The sequence below is a fragment of the Neovison vison genome, chromosome X (assembly GCF_020171115.1).
Source record: "Neovison vison isolate M4711 chromosome X, ASM_NN_V1, whole genome shotgun sequence".
Classification (NCBI taxonomy): domain Eukaryota; kingdom Metazoa; phylum Chordata; class Mammalia; order Carnivora; family Mustelidae; genus Neogale; species Neogale vison.
In genome coordinates, this window is record NC_058105.1 from 27,021,268 (window position 1) to 27,041,882 (window position 20,615).

At 45.1% G+C, this 20,615-nt stretch overlaps 1 protein-coding gene across 9 annotated transcripts in view; it reads right to left on the bottom strand.

The window, feature by feature from the left end:
* The window catches only part of GRIA3 (glutamate ionotropic receptor AMPA type subunit 3), a 290,604-nt gene extending 273,396 nt beyond the window's left edge, over positions 1-17,208 (bottom strand). For 6 of the 9 annotated variants that reach the window (XM_044234398.1, XM_044234394.1, XM_044234401.1 and 3 more), the window contains exons 1-2: positions 16,413-16,723; positions 15,035-15,193 (exon numbers count right to left, since the gene is read on the bottom strand). In XM_044234398.1, coding sequence (XP_044090333.1) covers positions 15,035-15,193; positions 16,413-16,521 — 268 coding nt within the window. In that variant the 5' untranslated portion in view covers positions 16,522-16,723. Of the gene's footprint in view, positions 1-15,034; positions 15,194-16,412; positions 16,724-16,766; positions 16,863-17,161 lie in introns of those variants that run through there. The other 3 variants (XM_044234397.1, XM_044234395.1, XM_044234396.1) reach the window with 3 other exon arrangements.
* Positions 17,209-20,615: the final 3,407 nt, after the last annotated feature.

A 20,615-nucleotide genomic window follows, 5' to 3' on the forward strand; every position in this document is an offset into this window, starting at 1 on the left:
TCATGGTTACCATTGCTATATAGTCTGTCTTGAGCTATTTAACATGTACCTTAAGATAGGATGGAAGGTCAAGCTCTGGCCTTGGCTGCCCTATCTGGGGGAGAAATAATGATCACTCCAGAAAGGCCAAGGCAACTTATCAGTCAGCAAGTATTTATTAAGTATTTGCTGTACATTCAGACCTGTGCTAGGATGGAGATATTACAGGAGGCAAAGGCATAATTATAAACCTCAGTGAATTGGGAATCTGGCTAAATGCATAAAATTGGGTAATGGTTATATAAAATCATGGCATATATATGCCATAAAGTGACACTATATGACAGAGTAATTTATAGATATTAAAAAACCAAAATTTTTAGACAACATTTAAGGACTCTGGAAAAATGTTCCCTATATAATATAAAGTAAAAAGGCAGGATGCACATCTTTGCATATGATAAAACCCCAAAATTTGGGGTGATTTTTAACTTTACATGGATGGTTTTTCTTAGCTATATTTTTGAAGTGTGTGTGTGTGTGTGTGTGTGTGTGTTTTACAATGAGCATGCATTAATTTACCATTATGACTTCTATAATCATAACAAAATATCCTATGTTTTAAAAATCTAGTTTGGCGTATTATGACATATACATAAAACAATTAAGAGAAAAAAGAAAGATACCAGCAAATGGGAACATAATAAAACTTGTGGTGCTGCTTTAGTACAACACTCTGCTGGTAAGGTTGCACACCGTGATAAGAAAGAGCCCACTCTGGGAATCCGACCGTCTAGACCCTCAGCTTGCTTCTGCCGCTAGGGAGTTGCCATGTATCAACTCTGGCAAACCTCTGCCCCTTCCCTGGCCTCACTATTTTTATCCACAAAAGAGGTAGTTGGAGTAGAACTACTTGCTCTATCTCTAACTGGCCTTCAAAACTTTGTTTGTCTCATTCATGACTATAAATCAGAGGATGGTAAGATGACAGGTTAACATCAGAGGCACTAAATAGAAGACACCATTACGTGTGGCCCATGAAACTCATGCTTTCTTTCATCTCTAACTCACTAGCTGTGGATTTATTCTTCCTCTGCCACTTATAAAAGACAAGGCTGTCATTATTTTCATACACAACATCATGATGTCACAGTGGAAGTTAAAATAAAAGGGATTATGTTGGGAAGACAACATAGAGAAGTGCCAAGAAGAAGACCCGCACTATAATCTTGATTTAGCCATCCACTGGCTGTGTGACTCTGAGAAAATGACTTAGCCTCACTGTTCCTCAATTTCCTCATCTGAGAGGGAAAATAGATCAGTGATCCCTTGAGGCCACATAGCAGTTGGGTTGGATAGGAAATGAGAAGAAGAAGTGATACAGGCAGAGCAAGGGCATCCTGGGGTAGGAAGGAAAAAAACCTGCTTTTGGTCATCACCCAGGTTTGGGCCTGCTGAAGACACCATGCTGGCAGATCAGCTCCAGAATACAAAGGAAGAGGAGGTAGGAAAAGGATTGCACGGCCCTGTGGTCCTCAGCAGGATCCTTTCTACTGAGTCTGTGCTTATGGAATTAGCTAGTTAACCTTTGCTCTGGGGAAAGAAGGAGGCTGAAATGCTGGAAAATCACATTGGCAAAATTTCTCTTTTAACCTTTTCCATATCTCCTTCTTTTGCTATTTTTGGTCTGACTTAGGCAAGCAACATCAAAAGAAGAAAATCCATCCACTCAAACTGATATACTCTCAACTTCCATCCACATATCACCCTTAATTAAAAGAACTCGGAAAAATCATAGCTAGGAGAGTTTAAGTGGCACCACATTTTTCCTTGTCTAAGTGGAGATTCCAGAATCTACTTTTCCACTTTCCCACTCTCCACACATCAAAATAGACTTTACATTTGATGGAAAGTTGTTTTTTCCTTCAAGTGAGCAAGTACCAAGGTTATCATATTTCTATCCGTGCTACCTTTCCCCAAGCATATCTAGTTCAGATTAAAAAAAAAATCATAAGGGAGCATGTCCTTTTAGACAATTCCACTGAACAGTGTGCCATGATTGAACCTAGTGGTTGTATATGTGTTGGCTTGTGGGGTCATCAAGTCAATTCTTTCTCTTTTGCTCGGCCCTAAAGCAAATCCCTTATGCTTGAGGCAGCATTGTGAGTACTCAAGTGACCCCATCTGACTTGGTCTCAGCTACAGACTCACAGAGGGTACACACTTTTGTTTGGAGGGCTTGAGGGATGGCTAGAGATGGGAAGAATCTCTTCCAGTTTGTTTTTGACTAATTCTAGTCCTTTCCTCCACTTACCAACTGCCCCAGCACTCCACGTTAATGACAGTTACCATTTAGTGAACACTTGCTATATGCCAGGAGTGACGTTACATATTTCAAATGGATGATCTGAGTCAATCTTCACAGCCACTTTACAAGTCAGTTACTATTATATTCATTTTCATTCTTCAGATGAGAAATCCAGGCTCAGAGAGGCTAGATCATTTGTCCCAGGTCACATGACTAGTAAAAGAGCCAAGATTCAAATGCAGGCATTCTAATTTGGAGTCATCCTTCGTCCTCCAGTTGCTCCCAAACTAAGTAGGAGAAACAGCAGCTCCTGTCTCCAGAAAGTTAGGTGTAGGACCCAAGAACCAGCTGTGAGTGTACTCAGAGCTTGGCAGCTCTGGGTCTCTCTGCCCAAGGGCAAGCTCAACTTTCCTCATTGTCATTCGATCCTCACAGTCTCCAGATCTACAGGCAGCAGAGGGAAAAATGGGTGACAGGAAGAGCTGGGATTGACAGAAACCAGGAGGTCGAAGGACACTGTTAGGAACCCTTGCACAAAGTAGGCTGAACTCTTGGAAGAGACTGTGATATTTACTCAACGGGTTGACTGGACTCAGAGATGTGCCAGAAGTGGGTCTCTATTGAGCCCTTATCATCTGGATGGCAAGAGCCTAAAAGGATTAGACTAAAAGGATTAGCAAATGCTCAGTATCACCAGGCAGTGGGAAGAACTAGGGAAATGAATGCAATGTGTGTGTGCCAGGGCACTGCCTGCTTTAGAAAAGAAAGGGCGGAACAGAGTGCCTGTCTTCTCAGTTCCCTGGGCTCTTGTCTCTGGGACCCATGGAGAAATCTCCCTCCCTAATGGGCCAACGGGGTCCAAGGAAATGAAGGGGCTTCCTCCTGGAAGCTCTGGAGCATTTCCTTGTTGCTTTTCCTTGCATCCCTCAGCAAGCAGCCCCAAGTCTAAGAGAAGCTCCAGGGCCTGGCTGAAGAGCCAGTCTCCTGGGAGCTTGGCCCAACTGTTTTCTTCTGAATCAACTATCAGAGAGACACGCAGATGTCTCCTGAGCCTTTGGGAAGTCAGGGGGACTGCTTGTGTATTGTTTGCATAATGGCTTGTCACAAAAGAACAGAAAGGATGATTCGTTTTTGTGATTGGAAGTAGTTGGACTTAGGGATTAAGAAGACCATTTATTTGGGAGAGAAGACTCGAGGTCTTCCCTTGAACCCGTAGCCCTTAGAAGATACAGAAAATTGCATCTCTGAGTTCTTTGACCACACAGTGTATCTGAGTAGTTGACGTTCCCAAGACACAAACTGGATGGGTGAATTTGGATGCATGGCTGAGGGATATAGAAGGTCATGGTGGTGGGCTAGTGATCTGAAAGGGTGCTGTGATGGTTTTCTTGGCAGGAAAAAATAATTTTGAGCTCAGGGAAGAGATGAGAACTATAGAAAGTCTCAGAGGGCAGCTGTTCAGCAAGGAAATCTGGTCCCTAAAGTGACAAGAGATTTTACTTTTCAAATGAAATGAGGTTTCTGTTTTTAGGACAAAAAGCTCAGAGGATTTTAAACTAATGATTATGTTGATAATAATAATATCCAATATGTGCCAGGCACTATTCTCAGTGCTTTGTGTGGATCTGCAAATTGTCTCATTTTGAAATTCTCCACAACCCTATGAGGTGAAGACTATTATTATCCCCACTTTATAATTGGGAAATCTGAGGCAAAATGAAGTTAAGTAAACTTGTCCCAAGCTCTCACAGCTCGTAAGTAGAAGACGTGAGATGCAAGCCAGGGTAAACCACAACTGGCTAGAAGCCCTGTCCATTGGTTTCAAGGATTTAATTGTTTGCTCATGGTCTTGTAGAGCCAGAGAATACATCAATATAAAGAGAAGTTTCTAGATGTAGACAAAGAATTTGAGGGGCTTCATTTTGGATGATCTTTCCTCAGTAAGAAATGAAGTGAGACTGTTACTAGAAGAGGAGGTGGTAGGGATTAGACAAGAGGGAATGGTAGATGTCAAAAATGAAAGCCTCCTTAGAGATCATCCAGAACAACTTTCCCATTTTAACAAAGATAAAAACTTCAACAGGGAGAACAGAGTGACTTGCCGATGTCATTCAGGTAGATCTTCTAATCAGGCTCCATGTTCACTTCACCACTCCCCTACTCCTCCTACAGTTTATATTGCTTTCCAAGGCCATAAGAAACATGGTATTTCAAATGTTATATTTTCTGTAATTTACTTTATAAATCTTCAACATAAATTGTGTGGTATGGATATGGGTTATTTAGTTTGAATCTACACTCTGGTTGGGGCGGTGGCGGGGGGGATGGGTCCAGTTTCCTTACTGGGAAATATACAGAGCAAGAGTGATTATCTAGCATTTAAAAATTTCGACCAAGAAGTGGTTCTACACGCACTTCCGGTATCTTTATCTCTAATGAACACCAGAGGCTTTTAAAGTTAACATTAAATTTCTCATTGGTGACCTCAGTAGTGTTCAATATATGTTGATTGGTTAGAAATATGGTAAAGGAGTTCCCAAACTAACAGAAAGAAGATATAAGGATCTAATAAGCTCTGTAGTGTTATCCCTTAGAACTGGTACCCTAGGCTTAATTTGTAAATAGTCCTGTGGGCAGACACTAATGAGGATTCTTGGTTACCTGCCACTAGAATATTGTCTGCCCCAAGTGAACCTTCATGCAAGCTGCTGTTGGAGCACCTAAAAGGAAAGGCTGCTGGACTTGACTGAGCCTACAGAACAGGTTGTCCAATTATTTTTATGCTTGCTTGCTATTATTTTAATGAGAAACAGTATTTTGTCTGAGGCTTACTTTTCAATCTGATGGTGAGGTTATGGGGAGAAGACCTATAGTCCTCACTTTAACAATGGCAAGCTACCGATATCCAACAAAACATACCCAATCATCTGAATGATCAGAATGGCTTGGGTCAGTTTACACAGCTCCACAAAACTACCTATACATCTCTATTTTGGGCCCAGGTCTAAAGTTAGTAAGCCTCTGTCTTGGGGTGTATGGGAAGCTCCCACCCTGGGCGAATATTGGCAGAGCCGTACTTGACCCAGTGGCCTCCCATTTGTGGACCTGGGATTTGCATTTACCAGGATCTAAGCAGTTTCCCCTACAGCAACCCCTGGTAGTACCTCTTCTGACCTGCTGAGCACTTGTTAATGACCCTGTGCCAGTGTTCTGCTCTTGCAGCATGCCTCATGCCTCAGCATCGCCGGGAGGAAGGTTAGTCATGGTTAGTCAACCATGAAAGTCCACTGGCTATACAGTGTACGCACACAGGACCATAAGCGTGTGCACCAGGGGAGAAAGTTGTGGCATACTGAGGACCCTTGATGGCACACGAAGAGGAAGGTCAAATAATTCTTTGGTGCCGAAGAAATTTTCTGATCTTCTCAGTACTTTTAACCATGAGTTAATAGAACCTCCCTCAACTAGTAACTTAGCTGCTAGAGGAAGGGGGATAGTGCAGTGCAGAGGACAGAGACTCACACCTTCCTCAAGGCCTGTTACAGATGTTTTGATCATCCCACAATGGTTTTTCAAAAAATGGATTTGAGGTGTCTTCAGGTGAGGGGCTTGGATTCTCCAGATGGCCTCAGGCCCCACCACTCCATACCTGGCCCAACTGACATATTGGAGATTTCAACCCCACTTGAAATTGAGTCCAGGCTCTAGAGGCAGGAATATCTCAGCTAGAATCCTGGCCTTGCTAATTAGCCAGCTGTGTGACTTGGAGCTAGTTGCTTATATATGTTTTGAGCCACCTCTGATCCTCTTTTGGAAAATGAAGATGAGAGTACCTCCTTTCTAGCCATGTTGGGCTGATTCCACGAGATAAGGCATTTAGAAGGCTTAGAGTCATGTCTTCCTCACAGTATGGGTTCAATAAATGGCGTTCAATATTATTTCAGCTTTTGTTGATAGCAAGGATGGCACCATATAAAGTAATGGCATCAATGGTAATGGTCCTTAGCCATGCTTTAAACTAGATGGTACGGCATCTGTTTTTTAACAAATGGGTTGGCATTTGCTATACCATCTAGTTTAGAGCATGGCTAAGGACCAATCATTAGCTAACAAGCAAAGAAGAGAACTCAAAAATAAAATCATTGTCTTGTCTCTATTTACCATTGCAAAGAGGAGCTTTGCTTTGTTTACCTCAGAGACTGTGACTTGAGGCTAGTCTTTATTCTCGCAAGCCTTGGATTTCCAACCTGAGAGCCATTCACTAGTGCTCACATGGGCCAAAACACCTCACTTGCTTACAGAAATCACATATGTGAAAGTGCCTGGTACAATGCCTGGAGCTTAGTGGGTGCTCAACAAATGTTCAAGCTGAATCCATAGATCTCTGTTTGCAGTACGAGGGCTCATTAAACTAGTGATTCCCAAAGTGAGTGTGCATTAGAATCTCCCATAGAGCTTGTTAAAAAAAAAGACATACCCTTATATTTTCTGACTTAAGACATCTGGAGTGTGACCTAGGAAATCATATGTTTAACAAACATCTCTAGTGATTTTGATTGAAGCGATCCAATTCAAGAAATACTATTTTAAACTAACCAATAAATAGCTTTGGAGATAACAACGAAATATAAGAATATTTGTGACCCTGCAACAGTCTGGCTGACTGTAGATGTTGGCAGCCTTTCTACTTTAAATGTGTAAAGGTGTTCACCCACACAGAGACCCACACCCACAACCGTACAATTACTCCTGTGCATGCTGGGTCCTGTCCCTTCCTGTCTCAGTCGTTGCTGGCAGCCTGATCCCTTTATAGGCAGCTGCAAGAATGAGGCCCCTGATGCAATAAGTAATTGGCAAGGTACATGAGCCAATCATGGATAATTGAAAGGGGACTGGTTTTGATTGCAATATTTTTAAAAAGGTTTAAAAAAAACAAAAAAACAAAAAAATCCTCACCATCCCTCATCACAAAACTGGTTTTACTTCTGAAAATATCCCACAGTAATTGTGGGGAATCTAGAGGCTGAGATCATCTGTTGCAGCAAACAACCATGCATGGCAGAGAGGATACACTCACTACTACCAATATGGTGTGACTTGAAGGGTTAAAGGCAAAGTCTTAGTGAAGACACCCCCAGAATTTATCCACAGAGAAAGTCAAATTTTGCCAAATAGCTCAGGGACTCTTCCTCATCCCCAAGAGTCTCCCAGTCCCCACTGACTGCCCACCATCCATTCAGTGTCCCCACTTTCTTAAGAAGGTGCCTTATTTGGGGGCACTGACCTGTGTTGGAAAACTCTTCTAAGGATTCTGCAAGGTAATAGGGGGTAACCTGGTCAAAGAATTCTGGTTGAAATCTTAATGGCTGATAGGGATATAACTCATTCACTTTCAGATGGTATCTTTGCTTTTTAGTACAGGCCTCGAAGTGCCATAACACAAATAAATATATTTGTGGAATTTCAGACTAATGGCAGACCACTGTAAGAGGGCAATATATAGGGTAGTAGGGTGCCATTGGCAGTTCTCAAATGACACTGGGTAAGCTTCTAATGACTTCTCTGGAGCAGTCCGCAGCTCAGATATGTTTGAGAGTGACATTACTTCTCTTTCTTCCCCTCTACCTCACAACATGTTCTTGGCACCAGCTTTGAAAATGGAGTGGATTTTTCAGGTTGTTAGGGAATGAGACAGAGTTTGAGTTGTGTTGTACTTCTTGATTCTCACCCTGTTTAAGGGAGGTCAGAAAGCTGAGGAGCAGATGCTACATGCCTCCTGGCATGCATTGACCCAGAGAAGCAAAGTGGAAAGGCAGTTGCTACTGCATGCCAACCTTAACTCTCTCAGGCAGGTTGTTTCTAAAAGGGACACTTTGGGGTATGGCAAGAAGCCAAGACTCTGTCATCTGGGCTCATGAGCTACCTCCTCTCTCAGCCTGCCTTCCAGTCTCTTCCAAATCCCTACAGAAAGCGAGTAGAAGCTCTCATCAGACATCTAATCATGCCACCCATAGACATGGCTGAACCGGGCACAGGGTTGCTGGGAATGTGATCGGGACATCCTTGAGTGAGAATGAGCCAAACGTGTCTCTTACAGAACCTTCTTTGGAAGGCAAAGAGGTACAGATGGGTTAAGAACTTGTCTGGGAGAGTCTTTTTCTTTGGTAATCACGGTCTTCCTGCTCTGGACTCATTTTACTCAAAGCGGTTTGAGTACCAGCAGCATCGGCATCACCTCGGAGTTTGCTAGAGATGCAAATTCTTGGACACTACTGCAGGCCTACTGAATCAGGAACTTCATTTTCACAAGATTCCTGGGTGATTGGTGTACCCATAAAATGTTGAAAGATGCTGTTCTAGACTGAACTATGTGCCATAGGGTGAAGGGGTCCTTGCTGGCTCTGTTTCCTCTCCGTAGCCCTCCAGAGCTACCATTTAGTGTCTGTGAATGGGGAATGGCGCCTTGTAATCCTTGCATTCTACATGCCAGCCCAGGGAAAGGACACTTTTGTACGAGACTTTTCAGCTTCCTCTCCATCTTACTCCCCTCCTATGACCTCTGTCCCATGCTGGTGTATCTCCAGCCGATGCCCAAGGAGGCACCTTCAGATTCTACAACAGCCTCTTTTTTTTTTTTTCCTTTTGGTAGTACATATGAAAAGTTTACACTTGTTTAGACCATTTAATTGAGGTATGGTTGACATATTAAAAAAATATTTGCCTCCTGCATAAAATGAATCCCTAAGAACTGTGGCTACTCCCCAAATTACCACAAACTTTGACCTGGTGAAGCTGCACTTGCCCTGTGCCTTAGGTGTACTTACACGGAACCTCCCATGCACAGGTAACTTTTTATTTTGGCCTGCTGATCTTTGCTGACCAGGGCCAGCTGATCTTTGCTTTGGGTAGAGCGAACAGCCACCCTGTGCATCACGTCCAGAAACACACCCACTTATGTATCTTTCCTTCCTTGAAACTGAGGCATTATGGTTCCCGCAGTCTCTGGTTTTAAAGCAAATATTCCCATTAGGTATACAAACTCCTTAACAGCCTTAACAATCTTGGCTAGATTCCTGTATTAGATAAAAGGCTGTCACCCCTAGAGTACAGGCACTCAAGAGGATAGATCAAGAACAGGGATATTCTGACAGAGAAGAAGCAAAAAAGTCCAGAGCAGAGAACAGTACCCAGGTAAGTTTACTGTGGATAGAATACCAGAGAAGGGGCCACTCTGAGACGAGAAGGCCGTGGGCTGGTCAGGCAGAGCCAGAGGAGGGAATTATGGCAAGAGAAGCAGCAGAAGTGTGAAAGAGGATACATTCTGCTTGTGTTCACCTTTTGCCAAGTACTGACCCTTTTTGGGGGACCTGCTGCCCTATCTCAAGGCTCATCCCACACACAGACTGAGGCTATTTGTAGCTCTACGTCTGGAGCCCAGACATTTCCCAAGCAGGGAGGGAGTTCCTTTTGCGTCTGCACAACTCCCACACTCCTGCTGAAGAACACCCATCGCCCCCACCTAGGGTTTTAATTGCACCCTCCTGCGGACATTTTATCTACTTAGACCCGAAGTATCAAAGCCAAAGGAACAAAGTCAAATGTGATTTCTTTTAGCAGAGTAGGTAGGATATGCAGATAATATTCCTGACCTGCAGAGAAGGTAGTAAGTTTTGTGAAAGGTCCTTCAAATCTGTTTGCCATCTCAATCTGAAGAGTTCAAAGCAAATCATCCTAATAAGCATGTTTACTCCCGCAAAGTTACGAATTCTCTCTTCTCAAATTCTGGCCCTCTCTGAAAATCCATGCTATTAATCCTTAAACCCACTGTATAAAAATGACAAATCTCTAATTTACAAAGGAAGACTAACAACAAAGCCTCTGGAGCCTTATTTATTTTCCAGTCCCTTAAAATCAAATTAGCCAATCATCTCTGACTACCCCTCATAATGACATTTCAAAATAAATCCACCAGAAGCCCAAACAAGAGCATAAAAATCTCAACCAGTCCCCACTGTTCTCATTCCATCTTAGGGAGTGGAGAGGAAAAGGCAGAATTACAGAAACCTCGGATAGAGGTCGAAGTGGGGGGATGTGGAAAACTAGTCTCATTTTAGGGGGAAAAAGTTGAAATTGCTGAGAGGAAGAAAAACCATGGCTAATTTGGCTCTAAGCTTAGAGAGAGAACAATAGTTTTCTTTGTTCCTTCCCCTCAAACCCTTCCCTCCCTGTCCCCACTTAGTAGATCAACAGGAAAGCTGCCTTCTAGGGGAGGCAGTACACTTCGCTAGAAGCTCACCTTTACAGCCTGCTGATTGCCATCTATTTTTATGGCCCGAATGAACAGCATCACCTTCCTCCCTCCTCTCCACATAAAAAATAGATTAAAAAAAAACATAATAAACCTTGTGAGAAGGTGACTTAAGTCTTTGACTGGCACCACGGAGGCGACCTCTTCGTGCTTCAGTGGGCTAAGCCAGCTGGCCAGAGGGTCCAAGAAGTGAGCTAAGCCAGGGAGCTTATTGAAGACTGGCCAGCAGACAGAGGAGAGGGACGGCAGCAGAAGCACAGATATGGGGAGCTGGGGGTGGGAGGTGGAGCTGAACAGTTGACATCGGTTAGCAAGACGCAGATCCGGAGATCCGTTTGAGGGCAGGAGCAGTGCCCCTGCAGGTCTTCACCCTGGTCCAAAGACTATGTGAAAAAGCCCAACACGAAAATAAAACCAAACCCACCAAAGAATGGAGAAGCCGAGCAGGGGAGATGGTTCCTTCCCAAATGGACCTCAACTGTTAAATGGATCCTGGCAATTAGAATAATTAGATAATTAGATTGTGACTCTGTGGGCAAAGAGATGGAAACCTGTCTCAGCTCAGTATACTTGGTAGTGAAATGCGCTCAGTTATAAAAGGAGCGTGCTCTCGAAAGGTATACTTCACGGGGCTCGAAAAAAAAATTAATGGAATAAAAATGTGCAGCTGATGAGTTAGATTTAGGCAGCCAAAGGGATTTTTCAGGGGTCTACATTAGAGACAGTGCTCCTAAGTCCCACCATCACTACTGCGCCTCCATCAACAGATTTTTATTTAAGCCAACGCATTTAGAGCACAGTTCCATGGTGAATAACCTTTAAGGTTACATTTGCCTTTTCCTTGCTTCTTGCAAACAGTGCGTAATCCACGAGCACATTTGTTGGCTGTAAAGGTGTACAACAGCAATTTTTGCAATGACAGTGCGGAGAGGGAATATGAGATCTGTGTGCTAATGAGCTGACACTGCAGAGGCTGGGGCGATGTAGTGTGGAGTGCACTACAAGTGCACAGCAGCAAGACGCGGGAGGGGACTTCAAGGGAACCCGAGGCGAGGCGGCTCCCGAGGAACCACAGCAGCAAAGCCACGCAAATGAGACCCAGCCCTCCCTCTTGTTTCCACGACCCCCCAAGCCCAAGGATGATCAGACAGGTTTTCTCAAGAACGGGCATGGAACTTAAAAACCTGTGTGTACATCTCTTTTTTTATACACACTAGTTGTGTGTGTGTGTGAACGCACGCATCCTGAAACTATAACATTCATATCATCCTCCTTTCTGGGGTCATCTGGCTAAACTGAAAAGTCAGACAGCAAGCTCATTTAATTCCTATGAAATGGGAACATGTGCTCCAAATCAGTTGAGAATCTTCGATAAACTTCAATTCACCTCTGAACTGAGATTCCCAAATGATCCACGTTTCAAAGCCAAAGAGACTTTTTATTGGCCTCTTAAGACACAGAACGAAGTTGGAGTCTGTCTTAAGTAAACCTCTTGGGGGTTGTGCAGAAAAAAAAATGGTTGCTGGTGAAGAAGAGTCTTTAAATAACCTTCTGAATACACCTGGGGGAGGGGATGTGGAGCAAGGACACACACAGAAAGCATTACCCTTTGTTTATTCTTTAAGAGTTTATTTACCTGCATACCTAAGCCCTGGAAAGTGTGAGCCGGCCCAAGGACTGGGGATGCAGGGAATATCACCGGAAGAAATCAATTCTAGGGCTAGGATGGGCTGAATGGAAACAGGGAAAAGTTTCTTTAATTGTTGCCTTTCTGTTCCACACCGAACCAGAGAGGAGAGGTGGGTGACCAGATTTGGACTCATAAGGGGTTTCCTCCGGTTCTCCCTAAGTCTCCAGGAAGAGGCAGGAGAGAGGATCCAGGGGTTTCTTCTCTGCACAATAGTGCAATCACTTGAAGAATGGAACCTGGGATCACCTGCCAGGCTTCAGTTCTGAACTAGTATTGCTATGCCAGCATCTGAGATATATGACCTCTATTTCTCTGGGAAAAAGAACAATTAATGCGGGGGATGGGGGGAGTGCGGGTAGGATGAGCTACACCTCCAGGGCTCCCGTGGACCCTAGAAACGCTTGTTTTCTGCATTCAGAGACTATCAGACTGTGGTTGGACTAGTCATCTTTCTCATGCTAAGCTTCTAAGCAGCAGCTGCCCGGAGACAGCTTTGGGATCTGGCCCCCATTCAATGATTGTGACATTCAGAGAGGAACTGTTTCAGGGACCAGAGAAGATGGTAGCTTTTTTCCTCTGTCTTCTGAGCTGTTAAGTCTGAGAGTGCAACAGGCAGCTGGGTACACATCGCTGGTTTCTGGATATTTCTCCTGTGTGTGTCTTTGTGTGCATACATGTGTATTTGGTATAACTAAAAGCAAGGTCACTTTTTTGTTTTGTCTTTCTTGTTGCCTAGTGAGCCACACCCATTATCCTACATTTTCAAGCCCTTGTAAGCTTTTAAACACTAGTGCTGTGGGTTGAGGGTATGGGAACTGATCAATTTCTTTTCCTTTCCCATGCTTGTTCCTTTATTGCCCTGCGAGGTTAAGACATTAAGGCAACTCAACACCAATATGAACGACTTATTGCCTCAATTGTTCTCAAGCCTGAGCTTCTCACAAGGCAAGGACCATTTACTTCTTACTACTTGGTAGGGTTCCGATGGCCCTCAGCAGGTGGGTGTCAATCCAATTTGACCACAGAAAAACAGGACCAAAGACCTTGGAAATCAATCATTCCTAAGAAGTTAATTGGCATTCTTATCCCAGTTCTCATCAGTGGAAAGACACTAAAGGGAGTTGAAATAAATATTATTCATTATTATTAATAAATCCTGCTAGTTTTATGTATTTGGTTTTAAATCTGTTCTAATTGATACTTAGGAAGCTGCATTTGAGATTCAGCTTCTTGACAAGATCACAGTGCTACAGGATTAAGAGTCAGATGTGTGTTGTAAGTGCTGTAGCGACAGGCTGGGATTACTGAAATAAGATGCAAAGTATAGACAGACATTTTGTAACTTTCACACTTAGCTGGAATTAATAAGTTCCTATTTTTGTCAATGTCGGAAAGCCAATGAATGTCAAATACAGAGTATCTCAGAACATGTTCATATAAGGATCTGTACCTTCAGCTAAAATTTTCTTAGACCTGCTAAAGTGTCACATTTCTTGCAAAGTACTTCACCCCCATCCCCTTGACCTAAGCCTTCAGATCCAAGGATCCTGGGCCCTTGGTGACCCTTTCAAGAATTTTTTGGAAGTCACATATCCTTTGAAGCAGAAGCATTGAAGAAAGTTATAAACAAATTTTACCCCAAAGAAACATAAATATCATTTCTCCCTTGAAATAAAATTGAAAAACCCCAAATGCCAAACTACACCAGCCGTAAAATCAAAACATATTTATGCCATCATCAGCCTCATTGTTGTGAAAACTTTTAGTAAAATCAGCTTAGATGAAGAATTACCAGTCTTTCTCATAAAACATTCCATTCAAGAAAAACCTGTGTCCAACAGACTATTGGTCATTTGGGTTCCCATAATTTTGCTTCTCAAAACGTCCCCTTTCCAGAGGAACAATCACAGAGCACAAATAGCTATTTCAGAAATGGCTTTGGGGCCGATGAAATTCATCCTTTTTGATATTTAGGTTTTTTGCTGCAAGCCTTCCCATCCCCCTCCACCTTTTGCTTTAAGAACTGTATGGTCCTTAAAAAGGGGGGGGGGTGAACAATACTAGGAATAGCAGAAATAGCTCCCCTAATAGTAACTCAAGCACCGTCTTCTCCCTTCTCTTCAGTTTGCCAGGCATTCATCACTTATAATGAGTTTGTAGTCTTATCAGTTCCCATCAGCGCTCTCTCAGTAAGAAAGGTGATATTATAGGACAGAAAGAGGCCAAGAAACCCAGCTGATCTGTGCCTCAAGGTCACTTGTTTGCAGAATTTCTCATATTTGGCTCCTAAATATTTGGTGATTGTCAAATTCAGCTCATTCCTACAGCCAGGCGTGAGCTTTAACAGTCAAGTAATGTACATCCTGAATTGACTCAATCAAGAGGTTTTTTTTTTCATCACATCTGAAAAAATTTCCCTGAACAACCATGCTGCTTTTTCTTTCTTTTTTTCCCTCCAGCCCTAAGAGGGGGTGTGGGGGAGGGAACGCCAGTTTAGCAAGGAGGGAAATAAAACTTTTGCATCTAACATTATTCACAATAGAGTTTTGTGCACTGCCTTAAGTCCCTCAGCGGGAACCTACAGAGTTGATTAATGTCGCATGAAACCCGGATTGATGAGAGCCCCTGAAATGTCTACTGAGGCAATCACACCCCCCCCCTCCAGCACACAGGCAGACCCCAAGTCCCACAAGCAAAATTCAGGTGAGGTCCCGAAAGTCCCAAAGGGAGGAAAAGCAGATCTACTTACAAGCATTAGTCACAGAAAAACTATTGGAAGAATCCAAGTGATCTACGTGGTAATTCAAATGGAAGGGCTTCTCTGTGGTGTTCTGGTTGGTGTTGTATAACTGCACGGCAAAGCGGAAAGCGCTGTGCTCCTGCACCGTGTTTCTCATGAAAAGTCCACCTATAAGCAAAAGGAACCGACATTTGGTTCGTGTTCTTCCCCAGGACCGGCTAGTAATTGGGGAGCATTACAGATAGGGGACATATTTCAATGGCACCGCGGTGTGCGGTGGTTATTGATTTTCAACCTGTGTGTCTTTCTAGACTCTTGCGAACTCAAATTTTGGCCAGGAGAAACCTGGTTTTCCTCTTCACTGAAGAGGAAGAGAAGAGGCCAGAGACAAGGGGGAAAGGGGAGAGGGGGAAGAGGCGGTTGCTTTGGGGTAGGACGATGGAAGCAAGCGCGGGACTTGGTTCTTTCTCAGGCAGTAGCTTCCTCTCCACTTCGCTCCCCCCTACTCCTCCCCCCCACTCCCGTCTCCCCGACGCCCATCTCCACAAGCTGGTTCATCTTTTCCTGGTGCAAAGGGAAGGGTTGGGAAGAAAAACCATTCCATTCCCCCTGCTGCCCCATCTTATTCCCGGTAGCCATCCACCCCCCACGCCGGACACTACGGGGGCTTGGTTAGGTAACGGCAACGATTCTAACTTCTCGACTTGTAAATACAAGACAGAAGCTGAGAGAACTCTCTCCCAGCGCCCGGGAGCCGGGCTCCAGACAGACACAGCGGCAATTCATGAATTCGTGGTCTGCGTGACTTCGTCGCCCGCCTGCCGGCTCGCTCGCATGGCTCCCTGCCTCACCCCCGCCTCCTACCCCATCCGCCACCGACCCCCGCTGCCGCCGGGGTCTGGGGGAATCCAGGGTGGGCTTCCAGCTCCCCCAGCTCTAGCCGGTCTCCGGCAGAGGGACACGCGGGACGGGGCGCCTGGCGCGGCCAGACAGGCGGCATCACCCTGGGACAACTTCCAGCCGCGGCACGCACGCCATGGCAAAGTCCAGAGCAGCGAGCCGAAAACCCGCGACTCTTCGCCCCTTTGCAGCCTCCCGGCCTCCCGCATGCCTCCCCTGCTCGGCTGTCATCGGAAACCCCTGCAGCCCACCGCTCCCACCCCCCAGCCTCAGGAGACCCCTCTACTGTCCCCGCCGCTCCACAGACCAGCCGGCCCCCTGGGGCTCAGGTCCCCGCGGCTCCTGCCCCGTCCTCATCCCCGGTCCCCAACCCCGGTCCCCTCCCGAGGCCATGCAGGATGGGGAACCGCGGCCGCACTAGCCCCGCCGGGGCAGTGGTCTCGGGCTCAGGGGAGCCCGGCCCGAGTGGCTGCTTGCTCACGCTTACCTATGCTGATGGTGTTGGGGAATCCTCCGTGAGAATGACCCAAAAGCCCCAGGACTAATAAGAAGACGGCCCGGAGCACGTTTTGCCCCATTTTCTTCTGCCTGGCCATGCTACGCCTAAAACGAAGCTGACAAGAGCATGGGCGCAACTCAGGAGTCGTCAAAATAATAATAGAAAAAGAAAAAGAATTCGCCGGCTCTTACACCCCCTCCCCTCAACTTGCTCTCGCTCACTCTTCCTTTCCACCCCACACTAGTCCTCCTCCTCCACCGCCTCCTCTCTCTCTCTCTCAATCTCTCTCTCCCTTCCTTGCTCCCTCTCCCGGCTCTCTCACACCCCCTCCCCGCCCCCCACCTCACTTCTGTCTTCACACCAATCTGGAAGGCGGGTTCATTGGCTGCAAGCTCCGTTCGCCAAAGCGATCTCTCTCCCTATCACTACGTGAGAGAGAATGAGAAAGAGAGAGAGAGAGAGAGAATAAAAACCTAAAACACCGAACAAAACAAAAAAGATGAAACACCGAGAAACAAAACAAACAAACAAAACCCCCAAAGAAACAAAAGAGAGAGACAGAAAGAAATTATAAAGAAAATCTAGACTTTTCTTCCCCCAGAAGATGGTGGGTCTAAAGAGGGGAAAAAAGAAGGAAAGAGCGAAAAGGCTCAGCGCCGGTGAATTGGGCTCTTCCAATTGGGCCGGTAGGGGGATATTGATCAAAGTTGATCTGACGTGGAATTAAAGCCGCACACCGCTTAGCTCCACTGCAAACTGCAGCCCCGGACTGCAAAGCTTCGGTGCTGGCGTTTGTCAACACTGGAGATGGGATCGATAGAAATACACTAGCCTTCACTTGGCTAGCCTTTCAAGCGACAACTGGCCCTTTAAAAAAAAAGAAAAAGAAAGAAAGAAAGAAAGAAAGAAAAGCTGCATTGCCTCTGCATTTGTGTGTCTATCTTAAAGAAAGGGGGGGTCTGGGGGGGCGGTTAGCGGTTACTCCGGAGTCTTTGTAGAGACTCGAAGCAGTTCCCATCACAATGCGCCCGAAGATGCTGCGCATGCCTGGTCCCTGCCGCTCAATTTTTACAGCAGAGATCCGAGGGCGAGTGAACGACCGGCCCCCCCCTACTCCCCCACGGCTCTGGGAGGCCAGTACCTCCCCTTACCCAAGTGCAGAGCCGGCTTGCGGCGGCGGCGGGGAGAGGGCAGTGATGCGCAGTGTGGGGTTGACTGTTTTGGAGGGCGTAGAAAAGTATATGCGTGGAAGTGGTAACTAAAAGGTTAATGGAAGGGATGCTCAGTCCCACCGACGAAGGAGAGAGGTGTGGGAATGTGCTGGGATAAGGGTGAGGATTGAAAGTTAAGGTTGGAGGAAACTGTCCCTAGATCCTTTGCTCCCTTGCTATAGCCTCTGGACAAAGCAGCCTGGGCCCCTGACTGATGACCCTAGAGGCTATCAGTTATCCCCCAGTTCTTTTATTCCCTGTTCTAAGGAGAGGAAAAGAACCTTCCGAGTCAGGCAGTGCAGCCTGAATCTCCGTTGGGGGATGATCCCTCCACAAGATCTTATGTTGGGCCATAGACTCTTGTCCCTAGCCCCTTTCTCCAGTGGTGGGAGGAAAGAAGCTTCCTGATCTCCCAAGTCTATCACTCCTACTCCAGCTACTCTGGGAGAGACAAATTTTATTCCTCTCCGTGCCAGCTACTCTCTTCATATCCTCTCATCCTGGTCTGTTGGAAAAATGAACGTTGCTGCCAATGTACAGGAAACTGCTGTGGGTGGGGCAGGGGATACTGGGAAGGACCCCAGCTGGTCCACCAGTTACACCAGAACTTTGGATTTGGTGTGACACGGACTGGAGGCTGGAATAGAAAGTTTCCAACCCCTTGGACAACCGAAAAAAAAAAAATATGGTTCCAAGCTCTTCCCAACTTTATAACCATTCTGATAATGCAAAATCTCTTTTTATTCCACCAATCATGGAAATCTTTTATCTCCATTTGGATAGTCCATGGCTAGCAATGAGGGAGAAACCTGGCTGTTACAGGAGACTGAAATTTTAAGTGGTTGGAGCTTTAGGGCAAAGGATGTAACAGAGACCAGGTCGTCCAGCCCTTGACAAGTGTGGAGAGTGACATGGTATGGTTAAGGAATATAGGCTTAGAAGACAAGTTGAGCTTCAAGTCTATATTCTATTACATATAGGCAGTGTGTGACCTTGAACAACTTTCTTAATCTCAACTCCAATTTTCCCATCTGCAAAATGGTGATATTGCTACTTCTTTCCCTATAAAATGGTTGTGGATTAAATAAGGATTAAAAGAGTGGGTACAAAAGCATCTAATTGAGTGCCTGCCTCATAGAAGAATCAGTTAATTTCCAAACTCCCTTTCCTCTTTCTCACCTTTTAAAAGTGCCCTTTCTCCCCCAAAGTGCTTCATGTTTTCAGCCTCGCCTTTCCACACCATCCCCAGACCTCAGACTCTGCTATCAAGTCCTTGCCAGTGCTCCATCAAAATCCTTCCATCAGGGTTCCTCAAGAGCCCTTGGAGACAGGAGAGAATCTTGTAGATGAATCTTTACGAAGGTTCTAATGGCAGGTAGTGACAATTTGATATGAAAAATGACATTTAGAGAAACTCTACTCTGTGTCAGGCATTATATGGTCCTCTTTCAGATAACATAGTTGCATTGTAATAGGAGCCTTCAGTGCCTTGACCCAAAGGACTGCCTCTAATGAGAAGTTTCAGTTTTGATTTCAGGTGCAGAGACAATACATTTTGGTTGGAGGGGGATGGCTTTCAGCACACCTCACTTCACTGCTGAAAGCATCTGGGTCCCCATCCATGTGTGGCTAGCCATCAGAAGAGGTGGATGAAGAAGTTCGTGGCCATCTTCACTGTCATTTGAAGAGTAACAGAGTGGATCAGTAACAAAAGATGAGTGGAAGAAAAGTGTTTCAGTGCCTCTGAACTTGAAAATCCTCCATTGGATTCATCACTGTAAATGGCACCTATCCTTCCCATTGTCAGTCTCTCCTGCCCACTATCTGCTTTTCTCTCTTTCATCGGCTGCCACTTTTTTAACTTTTAGCTGTCAGTGGCAGCTGTTGGCAGAATTGGATAAGTCCCATCTGAACCAGCAGGGACACAGTGGTGAACTAGGCATATTGCTGTTGGTTGAAAAGTCTGTATAATATATGCAGATTCTTTTGCATTCAATCCCTCACACAAGAAAACAGTGAGATGTGTTTTGAACTTCAGCTTTGTTTTTCCAGTGAGGAGCCAGAGATAGTACTAGCAGCATCGGAGCCAAAAGAAGTTACAGACAAAGCCCCACATCCAGCGCTCTCTCTGTGGTTAAGAGGGATCTCTGCTGGATTTAGAATGGCCTGGAAGTCTTAGGACCCATTGTCTGCACTTCTACAGGAGCTCTATGAGACAGTTTAAGTGGCAAGTAAAGAATTCATTGCAGTTCTTATGGAGAAGTTGTTTGTATTCTCTCTTGAAATGGTTAGTCAGGTGTAGCCACAAGAGGGGACACAAGAGAGGCACCAGGAAATGAAGTTTATTATACTCACAAGTTTTAGAGAAACAGTCATCGTATACCATGAAGGAGGGCCACACTGGGCAGGGGAGCACCAAAGGATGGACTCAACCAAGCAGATGGGGAGAGAGGGAGAGGTTGACCAATAGGCAAGTGTTTTGTCAGAATGGAGCACACAAGCAAAAGGCATGAGGTGATTTCATTGGTGTGTTTGAATGGCAGTAGGTCCGAGTCAGGGGAGGGCAAGAAGGGGAACTTGTGGCAGGGGCCAGCCTTACCACAGTGGGGCACCCAGTCACCTGGGTGGGGTGCTCACAGCCTGTTTGGTTTGTGGGGGTGTTGGGCCAGAAGGAAAATACAAAGTTTTAACATTTACAGTACAAAAAGGAAAATAGCATTTCTCTACATGAGGTTTCCGTTCCTTTCAGGTTTGGGATCGGGGCACTTGGGTAAGCAGAAAGAAATATTGGCCAGTGGATTTGGGGGAGAAGGTCTAACCAGGCATTGATCCTCGTACCTATTCACTTGATAGCTTGAAAATAAAGAAAATAATGACAAAAATAATCCTGATTCATTGGAAGGAAACTGCTATACTTTTTAAGAGTAAGGAAACCAAGATTCTAAATCGTTCACCTAATAGAAAGATAACTTCCTCACTG